The 17,750-nt window shown below is 53.9% G+C and overlaps 1 protein-coding gene and 1 pseudogene across 1 annotated transcript; one reads left to right on the forward strand and one right to left on the reverse strand.

Annotated features, from left to right (window-relative positions):
* Nucleotides 1-1,212: 1,212 nt before the first annotated feature.
* TRIB3 (tribbles pseudokinase 3) lies at nt 1,213-10,797 on the forward strand. The gene is made up of 4 exons (XM_040447442.1): nt 1,213-1,413; nt 4,989-5,279; nt 7,055-7,347; nt 9,543-10,797. The coding sequence occupies exons 2-4, from the start codon at nt 4,989-4,991 to the stop codon at nt 10,033-10,035; spliced, it is 1,077 nt and encodes a 358-aa protein (XP_040303376.1). The 5' UTR covers nt 1,213-1,413; the 3' UTR covers nt 10,036-10,797.
* A 4,600-nt stretch (nt 10,798-15,397) lies between these two features.
* Nucleotides 15,398-15,961, reverse strand: LOC121012048 (cytochrome b-c1 complex subunit 8-like; annotated as a pseudogene).
* Nucleotides 15,962-17,750: the final 1,789 nt, after the last annotated feature.

Below are 17,750 nucleotides of genomic sequence, written 5' to 3' on the forward strand. Positions count from 1 at the left end.
AGCACAGTGCTGGCTGCACAGAGAAGACAACCAATTCCACTTTTCTTTGTCCCTTACTGCTGAGGGATTTTCGACCTGAGTCTAGACTTCCCGGGGGGTAGAGAATGAGTTCACTAGTTCCTCCCTGGCAGGGGAGTCTCCAGGGTTAAATGAGATCCCAGAGTCCCCTGGTGTGCCCTGAAGTTCCTGAAACACAGGTGAGCTGGTCCCTGGGGTTCTGGAACCTGAGCAACAAAGGTAGCTTCACCCACCTTTCCAACGCCATCCAACCTCTTCCTGGAGAAGCTATTTTTTGACACTGGGGCGTTCAGAGACATCAAGACCTAAAAGGGATTTCCAAGAAAGGTACTGGATCCCTGGGGGATGCTTCACCAAATAGGAAGGGGCACCAGGGTCTCTCAGGCTTGGGGTGTCAGTCCTGTTATGGGTGACTTCCCCTCCCCGAGCCTCTATTCTATTTATTGAACACTTAGGCTGTGCCATCTAGTTCTAAGCATTTTGTCCAAGCGAAAGCCTTATGAAGTGAGTACTCCTATAAGCCCATTTTACAGAGGAGGAATTTTCGGCTCTAGCGGGGTTTTAAGTAACTTTCCTGAGGTTGCACAGTGCGTCGGCGCAAAGGTGGGGTGCGCTCTTAGGCAGGTTGGGTCTAGGGCGCTGGCTCTTAATCGTTAGGCTGCGCTGCCTGTATCCAGTGGACGCTGTGACGCCTGCCCGACCCCAGGCCTCCCCGGGGGACCACATCGGTTCTTCTGAGCCCCGCGACTCAGATCCTAAAGTCTGAGGTCTTTGCAAAACTCCCGGGCTGCTTTCCCATGCCTGGGCCTCGGGCTGGGATGGGGCGAGCGGAGCTTCCTGCCTGCCCAGAGTCCTCCTAAAGGTTAATAAAGCATTGGTAGGAAGGTACTTTATAAAACAGGAAAGCACCCGGGGAACTGTCACGGTTGGCTCTTTTTCTCCTCTGCATCCTGAGAAGGAAGGACGTTCTCCCCATTTCGCATATGGGGAGACTGAGGCTCAGAAAAGCAAAATGCTCTTTCCAAGGAAGGAGGGAGAGCCAGTGGCTGGTGTCTGCGCGGGGCAGGTGGGGGAGGGGGTGGAGCCGAGACACCCGTGGGGGGCGGGGCGCGCCGGGGCGGTGACCCCCCCCTCCCCCAGGGGGCGGAGCGCGCGGGATGTTGCAATCCCCGGCTGGAGCGCATCAGGCGACGGCGGATTAGCGCAGGTTTGCATCACCCGGGCCCGGGCCGGAGCCGGCTCTGGAGCCGGGAGGCACTCGCAGCGGAAGCGGCGGCGGCTCCACACGTGTCCGGCTGCGGGGTCCGGGGTCCCGAGCGCAGCCGCGTCGCAGCGGGCCCCCGGCCACGTGGGAGTGCCCTGGAGACTCAGGATCCCGCCGCACGCCCGGGCAAGGTACCCTGCGGGGCCGGAGAGGGCTCGGGCCGGGGGTCGGGGGCGGACGGGTTGGAGGGTGCGGACCCGCGAAGGTAGAGCATATCCTGGGGGCGGAGGGAGCAGGGGACAGAGGTGCGGGCGTGTGGCCCCGGGAGGTGAGCGTGGGGCGGGGGAGGCGTGTGTGTGAGGGGCCCGCGGGGGACGCTGGGGACCGCGTTGGGTCTGTGTCCCTCTGGGGTGTGTGTGCGGGATCCGCGTGGGCCTGCGGGGTTGGAGGGGATGTGTCTCGGCGCACGGTCAGAGCCGCGAGGAGCCGGTGGCAGGTGTGGGCTGTGCTGGGGCCGGGCTCGGGTACCTTGGGGGCAGGTGCAGGGGGAGAGGGAGCGAGGATGCAGCGCGCGGGGTGCGGGACCCCCGGAGCGTGCGGGGCGTCGGCCGCAGGTATGCACCTGGCGCTGCGGCTGCGGGTTGCGGGTTGCACCGCGCGCTTGCGTTTTGTCCCTGCAGACTCTGGGGCGTGAGGAGCGAGGAGGGCCCCGGTCCGCCCCTTCTCACAGCCCTGGGGCCCAGCCTCCTTTCCTCGCCTCTCCCCCTCCCGCTGCTCCGTTTCCGCTGAATCTTCTGCCTCGGGACACCCGCGGCCCGCCGCTTCCGCTCCCACGGGAGGAGCCCGGCGGCGGCAGGCGGGGCGGGGCCGTCTAGGGGGTGGGGCACGTGTCAGACCTTGCCTGTGACCTTACAGGTATCGGTCAGTGGTGAGTGGGAGAGTTGGGAGGGCTCTGCGTGTGTATGCCTGCCCACTTGCCCAAGGACGACGAGGTGTGTGTCCCTTAATGATGTGTGTGCCCCTCTCTGCCCTGGATGTGGTGTCGCAGCTGGCCGGCTTGGACAAACAGTGTTTTTGAGGCGCGTGTGTACAGCTGTCTGCTCTGGGTTCTGTGAGTGTGTGTTTGGTATGACCTGCCCTTATTTCGCCAGAGGCGTCAGGGAACAGCAAGAGGTAGGTGTTAGGGGCCGCCTCCATTGCCCAGGGCTACCCCTGCCAGGCCGGGTCTGGGCCAGGATTCGAACCTGGGAATGTCCGACTACAGCCACCCGCTGTTGCATTCTTACTACGTTGGGATTATGGCCTTGCACGCCATTTGAGGTCTCCCTGCCTCCCTCCCAAGGCAGCCCACCGCTCGCTCGGACTTGGGAGTAGGTGGTCCTCAGTCTGAGAACCGACTCTGAGTGATGTTTCCCCATTGATCCTGGCTCAGACCTTCGGGAAGGTCTTTACCGGGGCTGAAGTCGATCTCCCTCTAACGTCTTATACCTTGGCTCCGTGTCCCTCATCTGGAGCCGGAATGGGTAGGCAGATAGATCCAGGAGAGAACCTCCCTGCTCTGACATGCCATTGCCCTCTCCTCCACCCACCACACAGTTTTACAGCCGCGTCCCACCCCCCCCCCCGGGGGGGGGGGGCTTCCTCCATAACTGAATGAATGAATCTTACCGCCTTTGAGAGACATCCCCTCCTTGCCTTACTTCTTACCTGATGGTGAAACTGCACTATCTATTGTTGACTAACTCTGGACCTGTGATTCTGATAGCTTTGAGTCATCAGGCAATAGTAAAGTTCACATTTGAAAAAACAAAAAAAGAAATACACTCATTTTTGAAATACTCAAGCCATAAATGAGTGCAGGATCTTTATTTTAAAATCCTGAACTTGAGGGGCGCCTGGGTGGCTCAGTCGGTGGAGCGTCCGACTTGGGCTCAGGTCATGATCTCGCGGTCCGTGAGTTTGAGCCCCGCGTCGGGCTCTGTGCTGACGGCTCAGAGCCTGGAGCCTGTTTCGGATTCTGTGTCTCCCTCTTTCTCTCGCCTCCCCGGCTCGTGCTCTGTCTCTCTCTTCTCAAAAATAAATAAATGTTAAAGAATAAAATAAAAAATAATAATAAATGAATAAATAAAAATACTGAAATTGAAAATGCCCTTGCCTTTCTACCAAATCCCTTCCTCTCTTGGGCCTCCCAGGAGGCCAGGAGCTACTGTGGCCGGTTTAGTCTGGGTCCTTCCAAAACTTGTGCATTTACATACCGACCTATAAGCAAGTATGGAGATATTTTTTTGATATGCTGGTGGCGTTTTTTACATGAATGATATCGTCTCAATCATCTCAGGGTATATCTGTCCTATAGCAGCTTGCTTTGTGCACTGGACAACATATCCATTCCAGAGCCCGCATTCATATGTACATTCATACCTTCCTCATTCATTCATCATCCCTCCCTCCCTGCCCCAGGTAACAGCTCCCTGCACTACACCACTCAGCAGATAGAGTGCCAAGTCTCTCTTCCTCTAACCGCCAAGGCGAATTCTCCACTTTGCTTTTTTTTAATTCCACTTAACCGTTCACTCTGGAGGTTTTTCTAATCAGCACATAAGGAGTTTCTCTTTCTTTCTTTTTTTTAGGTTTATTTATTTTATTTTTGAGAAAGAGCGTGAGCACAAGTTGGGGAGGGGCAGAGAGAAAGACAGAATCCCAAGCAGGCTCTGCACGGTCAGCGCGGAGCCTGATGCGGGGCTCGAACTCACAAACTATGAGATCATGACCTGAGCTGAAATCAAGAGTCGGACACTTAACCGACTGAGCCACCCAGGCGCCCCTCTCTCTTCTTTCTTTCTTTTCTTTCTTTCTTTCTTTCTTTCTTTCTTTCTTTCTTTCTTTCTTTCTTTTCTTCCTCCCTTCCTTCCTTCCTTCCTTCCTTCCTTCCTTCCTTCCTTCCTCTTTCTTTCTTTCTTTCTTTCTTTCTTTCTTTCTTTCTCTCAGTAAGCTTTTAAAATTTTAGGTCTTGAATTTACGACCCTGAGATCAAGAGTCACATGCAGGACACTTGGGTGGCTTGGTCGGTTAAGCGTCCGACTCTTGGATTTGGTTCAGGTCATGATCTCATGGTTTAGGAGATGGACCCCCATGTTGGCCTCTATACTGACAGCACGGAGCCTGCTTGAGAGTCTCTCTCTTTCTCTCTGCCTCTCTCTCTCTCTCTCTCTCTCAAAATAAAGAAATAAACTGAAAAAAAAAAAAAAGTCTCATGCTCTACTGACTGAGCCAGCCAGGTGCCCCTAAAGAGTTTTCTTAATCATAAATGGCTACAGTTTTTTCGTGTACGGATGACATAGAATTGATTTAACCAGTTCCCCAATGATGGACATTTAGTGGTTTCTATCACGTAGGTGCAGGATAACCGTGTACCGACATCATTATATCGGTGTGTACAGGGCTTGCTGGTCCCTTTCCGGGGCTGTATAATATTCCACCATGTGGCTTGTATCATGACGTTTAACCAGCCCCATACTGCTGGACGCTTGGGGGTGTTTACTGCCTTTTACTATTGGATGCAAGGCTCTGATGAACAGCCCTTGACATGTTTAATTTTTTGGTGGGCATTTTAATTGGAGGATAAATCCCCAGAAGCGGGACACACAGTCAAGGTTAAGGGCGTTTGTCACTTTGATGCACACTGCCAAGTCCTCCTCCATAAAGGCTAGGGAAGGGGGGGGGCCACCAAACAGCCTCACTTCAGTGCTTTTTCCCTTCTTCGTAGATGCGAGCCACCCCTCTGGCTGTTGCTGCGGGTGCCCCCTCCAGGAGGAAGCGGTGGGAGTTGGACAATGACCTAGACACCGAGTGTCCCATCCGGAAACAAGCGCGAATCGGGCCCCAGCCCAGGCTGCCCTCCTGCCCGCTGCCCCCGAGCCCACTTCCTGCTCCAGCCCATGCCTGTGCTGGGACCACTGCCTCCCGTCTTGGGCCCTATGTCCTCCTGGAGCCTGAGGAGGGTGGCCGGGCCTATTGGGCCCTGCACTGCCCCTCAGGCACCGAGTACACCTGCAAGGTACGTTCCCCCAGGGTCATTCTCCCCCAGCATCACAGGGGGCTTGGAAAGGGCCTTGGCTCTAGAGGATTGCCAAGGCTGAGGGGTCCTTATATTACTTTATTCCTGTGTTTGTTGGGGAAGCAGCCAGTGAGCCTCCAGCTTTCCCCATCGCCTAGGCTTTTCTGGTCAGTGTGTAGAAGGATCATCGGCCTGTCTGTAGAGGATCACCTATTCATTCATTCAACAAACCTTCACTGAGCACCCTGTGTGCCATGCACCCTGCTGTGGCTCTAACATAGACCGAGTCCTGCTCTCATCAAGCCGATGCTTAAGTGGAGGACATGGACAGTAAACAAGAGAATAAGTAAAATATGTACCAGGGGATCATAAGTGCTTTGGAGAGAAAGCTGGGAGCTGAAAGAGAGGGGGACAGGGATTATGGGGGAGCAGGTGATTTTAGTCCAGGAAGACCTCTCCGAGGACGTGACATTCAAGCAGTGACTTACGTGAATGGGGGGGCGGGGGCCAGCCCTGTGGGTCTCTAGGAAAGAGCATTCCGGCGGCAGGACAGGCAAGTTCAAATGCACAGAGGCAGGAATGTTTACCCTGACTTAAAAAAAAGTAGTCTCTGTTTTTTGAATTCTTTCTTCCGTGCCACCCAGCTGTTTGGTTTTCTTTTCTTTTCTTTTTTTTTTTTTTAACATATGCTTACTTTTTTTTTTTCATGAATTAAATATGTATGCGCTTTATTTATTTTTATTTTCTGTGTGGGCATGGCCAAAATAACATGGGAAGGGTTTAAAGGCAGACAAAGTCAGTATACCAGCTCCGCCTCTGGTCAGCTGTATGGCTTCCGACAGGTGACCTTCCTTCTCTGAACATCAGTTTCACCGTCGGTAAAACGGAACACACCTTTCAGGGCTGTGGGGAGGTTTCCATCTGATGTCCGTAGAGCCCCGGGCACATTTTCCAACACCCTCACCACACTCACCACTGCCCCCTTCCCTCCCCTGCCCCACTCCAGCTGAACTGATCTTGGGCTGGTTTTTCTGAAGTGGCTCAAACACTTTCTTGCCTCAGGACCCTTGCACTGCCCATGTCCCCCACCTGGAAAGCTTATCCCGTGGGCATCTCTGAATCATTCAGGTCACTTCCCCAGAGTCCCTTTTAGACCACACCTTTCCGGGTAGGTGCCCCCTTCCAAAATATTCTCTCCTCCAGCATCTTTCTGGAGGATGCTCATGAGAATTTGTAAATATGTTGTCTGTTGGCTTGTTTCCTTGTCTCCTGTATTGGACCGTGGGCATCAGGAGGGCAGGGGCCACGGCCGTCAGCCAGGTTGGATCCCCAAGGCCGGCACAGGCAGCCGCCAGTGTCTCCTTGTGGAGTGAATGAGAGGGCGGGCAGGCAGTGCATCCTAGGGAACGGTATAGCTATGAGCACGGGATGCTATGCGTAAAGTGACTCGTGGGCTATCTACTCTTCTGCATTTCCACGGCCTTGGGCTATTTCCGTTTGGGTTCCCTGTCATTTCCCAGTTGCCTGAAGTTTAAGGGCGTCTAAGGTAGCAGTTGAGGGCACAGACCGTGGAGCACGGATTCAGGTCTCAGGCCTGCCACCCGCTGGCTGTGCGGCCTCTCAGCTTCGTCCGGGTGGAGCGGCTTGCTGGAGCGCGTGGCACAGTGCCGAGCACACAGTGCCTGAATGCTTGGCCGTGACTGCTTCCAAGGCCAGGCCAGGCTCCGCGGAGCGGCCCCCACCTGCGCTCACGCCCCGCCCCGCCCCGCCCACAGGTGTACCCGGCCCGCGAGGCCCAGGCGGTGCTGGAGCCCTACTCGCGGCTGCCCCCGCGGGGACACGTGGCGCGGCCGGCCGACGTCGTGGCGGGCCCCCGCCACCTCTACACCTTTTTCCCACGGCCCCACGGGGACATGCACAGCCTGGTGCGCCGCCGCCGCCGCCTCCCCGAGCCCGAAGCCGCCGCGCTCTTCCGCCAGATGGCCGCCGCCCTGGCGCACTGTCACCAGCACGGCCTGGTCCTGCGCGATCTCAAGCTGCGGCGCTTTGTCTTCACCAACGAGGAGAGGTGAGTGTGGGCACAGAGACCCTGCGCACAGACACGCCTGAGAGGTGAGCCATGCTGGGGAAACCGAGGCCCAGGAGGGTAAAGTAACTTACGCAAGGAATGGAGAAGCCTGGACCAGCACCTCCGCCCGGGTCCCAGGAAAAGGTTGACCCAGACCGAATGCGAAGCCCCTGAGGTGGAGCATTGCCTCTGTGACAGTCACAGTAGCCAACGGCGATGAGGAGCTTGGCTGCCCTGTCTCACTTGGCTGGGATCCTTACGAATAGGAGGCAGGGCTAGTATTGCTTCCTCTAGGTCAGGGGACAAAACAGGCCCAGAGAAGTCAAGTAAGGCCTAAGACCCCACAGCTAAATATATAGCAGAGCTGGGAACTGACCCCACAGGTGACTCCAGAGAGGTCCTAATTCACCTTAAACTTGAGAGGCGGGAGTCTGGCTGGCCTTACCTGCTGACTCTGGGTGACCCGGAGTCTCTGGGCCTCAGTTTCCCCACTGGTAGGGGAAAGGGCCAGGTTGTCAGGATGCTTCCAGGATGTCAGGGCCACAGACAACAAGCCAAAACAGGCCCTGAAGCTCCTCACATGGGAACTATTTCTGTGACGCTGAGGATCAGTGATTTTTGGAGGGAGGGGACAGAAAGGGACCTGGCATTCTGTCCCCTCCCCTAGACTCCCCCCCGGGGGGTGTGCAGGACATGTCAGGGAGCATGCCAAGCCAATCAGGTGCATGCAAACATCCATCAGGAGCATGAATTTCATTTCAAGATTTTTTTTGTGGGGTGGGGGGGAGTGGGGGGAAGGAGGGTGACCCCATCGTACCCTTTTAAACTTTTTGAAATAGTTTTAGACTTGCAGAAAAGTTGCAAAAATAGTGCCAAGAGTTTTCATATTGTTTTCATCCAGTTTCCCCTAATATTAACTTCTCAACCACAGAACAGCCATCAAAACTAAGAAATTAACCTGGGTCTAGTACCTAGTCACTGAACCACTGATGGATTTCAATTTCGCTAGTTTCCCACTAATACTCATTTCCTGTCTGGCATCCAGTCCAGAAGCCCAGCTTGCATTCAGTTGTCATACTCCTTAGTCTCCCCCAGTCTGAAACTGTTCCTCAGTCTTTCCTTGTCTTCCTTGACCTTGACACTTTACAAGAGTACCAGTCAGGGGGCTCCTGGGTGGCTCAGTCAGTTAAGTGCCCGACTTCTGCTCAGGTCATGATCTCGCGGTTCGTGAGTTCGAGCCCCGCGTCGGGCTCTGTGCTGACAGCTCAGAGCCTGGAGCCCGCTTCGGATTCTGTGTTTCCCTCCCTCTCTGTCCCTCCTGTGCTCATGCTCTGTCTCTCTCTCGCTCTCCTTCAAAAATAAATAAACATTTGGGGCGCCTGGGTGGCGCAGTCGGTTGAGCGTCCGACTTCAGCCAGGTCACGATCTCGCGGTCCGTGAGTTCAAGCCCCGCGTCAGGCTCTGGGCTGATGGCTCAGAGCCTGGAGCCTGTTTCCGATTCTGTGTCTCCCTCTCTCTCTGCCCCTCCCCCGTTCATGCTCTGTCTCTCTCTGTCCCAAAAATAAATAAACGTTGAAAAAAAAATTAAAAAAATAAAATAAAATAAAAAAAATAAATAAACATTAAAATAAATAAATAAATAAATAAATATTTAGAAGAGCCTTAAGGCCCCCACCCATCTCAGCCCCCTCTCCAAGGGACTACTGGGAAATGTGCTCCTCTCAGAGTCCTAGTTCGAACTGAATTGCTCTGTGGCCTTGAGAAATGACTAATGTCTCTGAGCCTGGGCTTCCTCATGTGTAAAATGAGGTCGGTCAACCAGCCTCACAGGACTGGCTCAATTCTTTTTTATTTTTATTTATTACTATTATTTTTTTAAATGTATTTATTTTGAGAGAGACAGCATGAGTGGGATAGGGGCAGGGAGGGAGAATCTCAAGCAGGCTCCATGCCATCAGCACAGAGCCCGACGCGGGGCTCGAACTCACGAACCATGAGCTCACGACCTGAGCCGAGGTCAAGAGTCGGCCCTTTAACCAACTGAGCCACCCGGGCGACCCAAGACTGGCTCAATTCTGCCAAATGCCAGCAGGCACTCAGGAAGTGGGTGCCATTAAGGGTGACAGCGTGGGGGCATGTGGGGGCACGGGGGGCCCAATTAGGAGGCGACCCTTCTGTCTCTCCACCTGCCACAGGACTAAGCTGGTGCTGGAGAACCTGGAGGATGCCTGTGTGCTGAACGGGCCCGACGACTCCCTGTGGGACAAACACGCGTGCCCGGCCTACGTGGGACCTGAAATCCTCAGCTCCCGGGCATCGTACTCAGGCAAGGCGGCCGATGTGTGGAGCCTGGGCGTGGCGCTCTTCACCATGCTGGCTGGCCACTACCCCTTCCAAGACTCAGAGCCTGCCCTGCTCTTTGGCAAGATCCGCCGCGGTGCCTTTGCCCTGCCCGAGGGCCTCTCGGCTCCCGCTCGCTGCCTGGTCCGCTGTCTCCTTCGACGGGAGCCAGCCGAACGCCTCACGGCCACGGGCATCCTGCTGCATCCCTGGCTGCGGGAGAAGCCTATCCCCTCAGCTCCACCCCGATCCCACCTCTGGGAGGCCGATCAGGTGGTCCCTGAAGGGCCGGGGTTGGAGGAGGCCGAGGAAGAGGAGGGGGTAAGAGAAGCTGGTCTATATGGCTAGGTAGCCCTAGACTCGCAGCTGCAGCAGTGGAATTGAGTTTGGGGTATCTCCAAGCTCTCTCCTGCCTTTTTTTGTTTTTGCACTGAGCCAAACCTTAGTGCCTTCTAGAAGGGAGAAAGGACGCATGTGTGGAGTGTGCTGTATGCACACCTGTGTGGTTCCGCACACCTGTGCACACAGGCTTGCACATTTAACAAATCCTGGGAGCTCACTGCGCGCCGAGCCCTGTTCTCGGTGCTGGGAGCGCCGCAGTGAACAAAAGACGAAGCTCCTGCGGACGACACATCTCCAGCCCACGGTCAGTGTCCACACTGGGCCCTCTCAGCACAGGTGTCCGCATCCACTCGTGCTGGTGCCCAGGCACTTCCGACCTGGGACAGTGCCTCTCACAAATCCCTGTGCCAAACAAAGGCTGCTGGCCTCTCCCTTGCAACTCAGGACTCCAGAGCCCAGGCCGTGCTGCGAATTGGGCTCCCAGCCGCTCTCTTCTCCGAGCCAAGGACTGGGCTGGAGGAGCCCCAGTTCAGACTATGAGGCTGGTCCTCGCCTAACTCAAGGAGCGGTTTGGAGCGAGGGCCCGCGCCTGTCCACCTCTGGCCTGAGCACCAGAGTTGGGGGATGGAGGGGGCACGGTCGTCTCCCCCTGGCCTCCTGGAACGTCCCAAGCCCTGTTCTGGGTTTTGGACCAATACTATGGGTTTTGGATGCCAGAAGAATCTATTTTTACCTTGTGCCTAATAAAGGAGTGGTGAGATAGTTTAATTTCTCCGGGACATTCCTTCTAGCCTCTCATGGAATGGCGGCACCTGGGTGGTTCAGTTGGTGGAGCGTTGGGCTCTTAACGTCCCGGCTCAGGTCATGATCCAGCCCCGAGTACGTGAGTTCCAGTCGCGAGTCAGGCTCTGCACTGACGGTGGGGAGCCTGTTTGGGATTCTTTCTCTCTCTCTCCCCCTCTCCCCCTCTCCTCCTCTCTGCCCCTCCCCCACTCACTCGTGCACATACTCTCTCTCCCTGTCTCAAAATAAATAAACTTCAGGGGCGCCTGGGTGGCTCAGTCGGTGGAGTGTCCGACTTCGGCTCAGGTCATGATCTCACAGTCCGTGAGTTCGAGCCCCTCGTCGGGCTCTGTGCTGACGGCTCAGAGCCTGGACCCTGTTTCAGATGCTGTGTCTCCCTCTCTCTCTGACCCTCCCCCGTTCATGCTCTGTCTCTCTCTGTCTCAAAAATAAATAAAACGTTAAAAAACAATTTTTAAAAATAAATAAACTTCAAAAAATAAATAAATAAAGGAAGGGGGCACCTGGGGGCTCAGTGGGTTACGTGTCTCACTTCAGCTCAGGTCCTAATCTCATGGTTCATGAGTTCAAGCCCTGCGTTGGGCTCTGTGCTGACAGCTCAGAGCCTGCAGCCTGCTTCGGATTTTGTGTCTGCCTCTCTCTCTGCCCCTCCCCTGCTTATGCTCTTTCTATCTCTCTCTCAAAAATAAACACAAAAAAATAATAGAAATAAAAGAAGGAAATGTATTTCACACAAAGCGAGAAGTCAGGAGATGGGATGGGCTTCTGGGCTGGTTGATTCAGCTCTCAGAACTGTCAGCAAAGACTCTGGTTCTCCAGGCTCATTCCGTCTCTGCTCTGTTGTCCCTGGTGACTACTGGCACAACGGCCACAGCAAGTCCCAGGTGTCACACAAGCGATCCACGACCAGAGGAGGCAGGAGGGTGGCACCGTAGTACCGAACAACTCAGTATTCTGGAGTCAGGTTCCCTGGAATTAAATCCTGGCTCCCGCGCTCGCTGGCGGTTTGACCCTCTGTTTCTTAACCACCCTATTCTATGCCTGAGATGATTCATTTCTGCGATGAGGGTAACAGTGCCTAACTCACGGGAGTTCAATGAGTTATTTCACGTAGAGCACTTAAACCCTCCATGAGAGTTAACTGTTCCTATGAGCCCCACAGCTCTCTCTCGGGACGGGCAAAGTTTTCCCAGAAGCGCGCCTAACAGACTTTCCCACATAGCTCATTGGCCAGAGCTGGGTCACCTGCCCTTTCCTGACCAATCACCAGCAAGGGAAATGCAGTCCCGCTAATTAACCACGCCAATCCCCCAGCTGTAGGTGGGTACAGCGTCCCCGAGGCTCACGCTACACGTGGGAGGGGAGATAGTGGGAGAAAGCACGAGCACTGAGGTCAATAGCCTGCTGGCTGCAGACATGTCACGAAAGCCATCCCGGGATCACCCGGCCACCAGTCCGCAAATGCAGAGATCGGTCAGGCCGATGGAGGCCGGAAGACTTGTTCAGCTGACCCACAGAATCATGAGTTAAATAAAGTGATCGTTGTTTTAAGCCTCTGAGTTTTGGGGTGTTTTGTTAGGCAGCGAAAGCTAACTGATAGACTGGGAGACGTCAGCCTCATCTGTGTGCAGCCAGCATTCCCGGGGGCAGGACCCAGGTGTGTTTCGGGTCTCATGGGGCAGGCAGTCCCCCAAGCTTTCCTCTTTCCCCTCCCGGCTTACACCTAGAGACCCCCTTTAATTCTCAGGACGACCCTGTAAGGTAAATGCGCCGGTCACTTTACAAGTAAGAAAAATGTGGTTTAGAGAGCAGAAGACTCGTCCAAGACGACACAACAGACAAAAAGATTCACCTGGTTTTGCCGCGAAGCAGGAACTTTTCTTTCTTTTTTTTTTTTATTTTTTAATTTTTTTTTAACGTGTTATTTATTTTTGAGACAGAGAGAGACAGAGCATGAAGGGGGGAGGGGCAGAGAGAGGGAGACACAGAATCGGAAACAGGCTCCAGGCTCTGAGCCATCAGCCCAGAGCCCGACGCGGGGCTCGAACTCACGGACCGCGAGATCGTGACCTGAGCTGAAGTCGGCCGCTTAACCGACTGAGCCACCCAGGCGCCCCGAAGCAGGAACTTTTCGACAAGGCTGCTCAGTCAACGGACAGGTAAAAATGTAAAATCCACTCTCCCCGAGTAACGCACATGGCCGCGATTACAGAGCACTTCCACGTTCCATTTATACCCAGATAATGATCATCATAAAACTTTTACAGAATCAAACGTAGTGCAAGTATATTCTGAGTATATGGCGAGTGAGGGGCTCTAGGAAATCTAACTGGGGATTTTCTCTATAACTGGGGGCTAAATACAAACGACAGTATTGCGGCCTGCCCTACCATGTATTCGCTCGCTTAGCCCGCCATTCAACCACTCTTATGGATGGTGGCTTAGGCCGGGCGTCATGCCAGATGGACTCAGTCTAATGGAGAAGCCAGCTGTGAAACAAGTAACCACACAAATAAAATACTAATGACATCTGCGGTTAGTGAGTTCTTTGTGGCTAAGGTAGGGCGGTGGGCGTCCCCAGTACTTCAAGGGCTCCCCTAGCTGCCCTGCCCCACCTTACAATCATGTGACCAGTTCTGACCAATGGGAGGCTGTGCGTGCTTGGAAACACCCACTGTGAGGGCGCTGAGAGCTGGTGAGCCTCCACCCCTCTTGTCCCTAACGCAGGCCACCTCGAGGCCCCGGTGCCCTTAGCTACAAGTTGGAGGAGGACCACCAGATCCACACTGGATTTTACTGAGCAACACACGAGGCTTCCTGTGTGAGATCTTGGTGATCTCGAGTTTGTTGGGCAGTTAATGTTAATGACCGCGACTAAGGACAGTTTGCCCCAAGTGAAGGGAGGAAATTTCTCCCGCGCCGCCCCCCCCCCCGCCCCGCCCCATAACTAGGCTGTAGCAGGTCTTTGCTGCATTGCAAACCCCAAAACTTAATGGTCCCTGATTCTCTGGCTCAGCAGTTTGGGCTGGGCTCAGCTGGCTCACTCGCACTGTGGCAGGCCGCCAATGCTTTTAAAAAACAAACAAACATTTATTTTATTTTGAGAAAGAGAGAGAGAGAGAGCAGGGGAGGGGCAGAGAGAGAATCCCAAGCAGGCTCATGCTCAGCGCAGCCTGACATGGGGTTCGATCTCACAATGAGATCATGACCTGAGCCGAAATCAAGAGTCGAACACATAACCAACTGAGCCACCCAGGCGCCCCAGGCAGCTGCTGCTTAGAGGGGCGCCCAGGCTCACTCACAGCCCCGTTGTCTGTCAGTCAGCAGGCTGTAGGGACGCCCACCTGGGTGGGTCACCTCTGCTCCAGGAAGTCTCAGCCTCCAACAGGCTTAGCCCCGGGCCCCCTCCTGTCGTGCTCTTGGGTTTCAAAAAACAAGAGAGGGCAGGGGCCAAGGTGCTTGTGCTTGTGTCACATCAGCAAATGTCCCATTGGCCAAAGCGTGCCCCGAAGCCAGATTCGGGAGGTGGGGAAATAGATTCTCCCTCTTGCTGGGAGTCCCTGAAAAGAATTTATGGCTATTGATTGACGGATTGATTTAAATACACAACACGGGATATACTTGATCAACTAACTAAGCCGACCGCCGTGTGCTTCAAACTGCCTCTGCAGGCTGTGTGTCCCTGGACAAATTGCTCCGTGTCTCTGGGCTCCAGCCTGTTCCCCTCCTCTCTGTGTGGCTAAGCCCTGCCCCTCCTTGGAGGCTGGACCCTCCTTGGAGCAGGACTGGCCCTGCCCTGCATCACTGACTCACGCAGAACAGTCTCAGAGGTGGTGGGTCAGTCGCCTGCATCGGTCCCCTGGGGTGCTTGTTTACAAGGCAGATCCCCAAACTCTCTCCTGACCTGTGAGTCAGACTGCCTCGGGTGTGCGCCTTAACAATCTCCCCGGGGCGATGCGACTGAGCAGCCAATTTGGAGAACCTCTGTGTTTGGTGAAATCCTGAACTCCTTGGGGACTCAGAGCTCATTTCGGCTCCTTGCAGAGCTTGTTTGACCCCGGGCCCAGGTATAAAATGGGTCGAAGTCCCACCTGCCTGTGAGGCCAGTCGTCATAGCACTTAGCCCCACATGGCAGGACACTCTATGTCTGGGACTTTCATGAGGCCAGGATCTATGTTTTGTTCACCGCAGTCTCCCCGGCTCCTAGAACAGTGCCTGGTGCACGGAGCTGCTCAATAAATGTTTGTTGAATGACTAAATGAAAGCGGTTGCTATATGCCCCGAACAAAGCAGGGCACTTGTTAGGGATGGTTAGTGTTTACTGAGGTCACATCACGTGTCAGGCATGGTTCTAAGCGCTTTACCCGCATTATCTCATTTGACATGTGATGGCTGGCTTCCAAGATGGCCTCCTATGATCCTTGACACATGGAATCCTTGCCTTTGTGTAGTTCCCTCCCATCCTGAGCCGGGTCGATAGGTGTAACAAATAGGATATTATGAAAATGAAGGAATATGGCTTTTTTCTTTTTCTTTCTTTTTTTTTTTTTTTTTTTTTGCTTCCCACAAGAAGTGTATTATGTCTTCAAGACACTACAATGTAGGCTCTTCTCCCAGAGAAGGATCTTTCCGGCCCAGGGAGCCATCACCCAGATGAGTGGCTCGTTTGTCATTCTCATAAGCAGCCGGATTCTTCCGCTTGGCTTTCACAAACTCCTGGGTCCCCCGTGTGTAGACAGGATAAAACGCTACAAATGGCGGCACGACATCCAGGATGCATGCCCGAGTGTGGCACCGCATGCTGGGGATGGCCTTGCCGAAGTGGTGCGGGAAGGCGGTGCTCGCAGGGCAACAAGGCTGTAGGTGGTCACGTGCTGCACCCGTGTCAGATCCCGGAACTCGTGGCCCAGGGTTGCAGCAATGCCTCAGTCCCGCACAGGGGTCACTCTGCCCTCCCCGGTCGTGGGGACCACTGTCCGTCTGAAGGAGGGAGGCTGGGCCATAAAACATACCATGGCTCCTGCCTTGCTCTCCAGGATCATCTGCTCTTGGGAAAGCCAGCAGCCATGTTTCAAGGACACTCAAGTAGCCCTTCCGGGAGGCACAGGTGGCAAGGAATTTAGACATCCCGCAAAGCAGCGCCAACCAGGTATAGGAGTAGCTTTCTCGAAGGCTGATCTTCCACCCTGGTCAAGCCTTCAGATGACTGAAGCCTCAGCTAACATCTTCACTAAAACCGCTGAGAGACTTTGCACCAAAACCACCTAAGAAGCTCCTGAATTCTTAAACCCCGGAAACTGTGTGAGATCTACATGTTTGTTGTTGTTCTGAGCCCCTAAATTTTGGGGTAACTTGTTAGACATCAATAACCAGGAATTGAGACAGATCGTCAAAAGAGCCTTACGAAGGAGGGACCATCATGATCACCATTGTACAGAGGAGGAAGCTAAGGCCCAGAGAGGGGGGATCTTGTCCAGGATCACGTACATCATGAACAGCGGGGCTGAACCCAGTTTTGAATGATCAAAGAGTCTCCCCACGGGGTTGAAGGATGTCCAAAGTGACTGCCAGCTCTGCCCTTGAAGGCCCAAGGGTAGGACAAGAACACCTGAAAGAAAATATCTGCCCTCAATACACATTTGTGCAGGTAACCTCAGGGCTGAAGGGACCACGATCGTCAAAAACCAGCAATGGTCACCAGAGGAAAACAAGGCAACAGAAGTGAAAATCAGCAGAAACAGACACTCAGAGTTCAGATGGCAATATTACCAGACACAGATCAGGGGCACCTGGGTGGCTCAGTTGGTTAAGCGAAATCAAGAGTCAGCCACTCAACCAAGTGAGGCACCCAGGCACCCCAGTAGTATATGCTTTAGAAAAAAAAAAAAAAAAATGAAGCCAGGAAGGAGGATATAAAATGCTGGAAAGGGGAATCTGGGTGGCTCAGTCGGTTAAGTGTCCAACTTCGACTCAGGTCACAATCTTGTGGCTGGTGGGTTTGAGCCCCACATTGGGCTCTGTGCTGACAACTCAGATTCGGATTCTGGAAACTGCTTCGGATTCTGTGTCTCCCTCTCTCTCTGCTCCTCCCCGCTCACACTCTGTCTATCTTTCTGCCTGTCTCTCTCAGGAAATAAACATTAAAAAAATTAAATGCTGGATGTATGTGGGTGTATGAAATTTCAGATAGAGTGAACAGGGAAGAGTTTTGGGTAACCATTAAACTAAAGGGAGAGTGCAAGCCATGACGATACTGGGATTATGGCACATGCAAAGATCCCGAGGTGGAGTGTGTCTGCCTTATTCCAGGACCTAGGAGGCCAGTGGGTTTGAGTGGGGTGAGCCATGGGTTGAACATTCCTCCCGGAAGTGGAGTGGGGAATCCAGGAAGGGGAGCTCTGACAGGTACCACTGCGGAGGTCTATTACGGGAAGAATTGTCAATTACATACCCCAACAGTCCTCAACAGGAAAGACTCAACTACAAGCCCAACAGGGAAAAGATGTGCATTGGATCTCCTACAAGAAATTCACTACCTCTGTAACTCAGCCAATGAGAAAGTGTCATCACCCTGAACTCTTGCTTTTCTCCAATGGACTTTGGCTCAAAACATGCCTCCCAATTCCCTCCATCTCAGTAATGTTTCTATGCGTTGTTAGATTTGCCCATGGTTTTTCACAGCTTGAATGTCCCAAACTGCAACTCTTGGCTATTCCTGAATAAACCCCCCCCCCCTTTTTTTTTTTGGAAAATAACTGGCTATTTTATTTTTTAGGCTTAAAGTAGTAAGAGGAGGGGAGGCAGTTTGCAGCTGTGGAGAGGATCTCGGCTTTTACTTTGCTAGGAGAGTGTTGGGAAGAACCGGGAGTGTTTTGAGGAGTGACGCGGTTTGATTTACACTCTAGGGACTGTCTGG

Source organism: Herpailurus yagouaroundi, unplaced genomic scaffold (assembly GCF_014898765.1).
Source record: "Herpailurus yagouaroundi ecotype Mexico unplaced genomic scaffold, PumYag 196, whole genome shotgun sequence".
NCBI lineage: Eukaryota > Metazoa > Chordata > Mammalia > Carnivora > Felidae > Herpailurus > Herpailurus yagouaroundi.

Coding starts and splice junctions, on each gene's coding strand:
- TRIB3 (XM_040447442.1), top strand. CDS start 4,989: ATGCGAGCCACCCCTCTGGCTGTTGCTGCGGGTGCCCCCTCCAGGAGG. Junction 5,280..7,054: donor GCACCGAGTACACCTGCAAG/GTACGTTCCCCC, acceptor CCCCGCCCACAG/GTGTACCCGGCCCGCGAGGC. Junction 7,348..9,542: donor GTCTTCACCAACGAGGAGAG/GTGAGTGTGGGC, acceptor CACCTGCCACAG/GACTAAGCTGGTGCTGGAGA.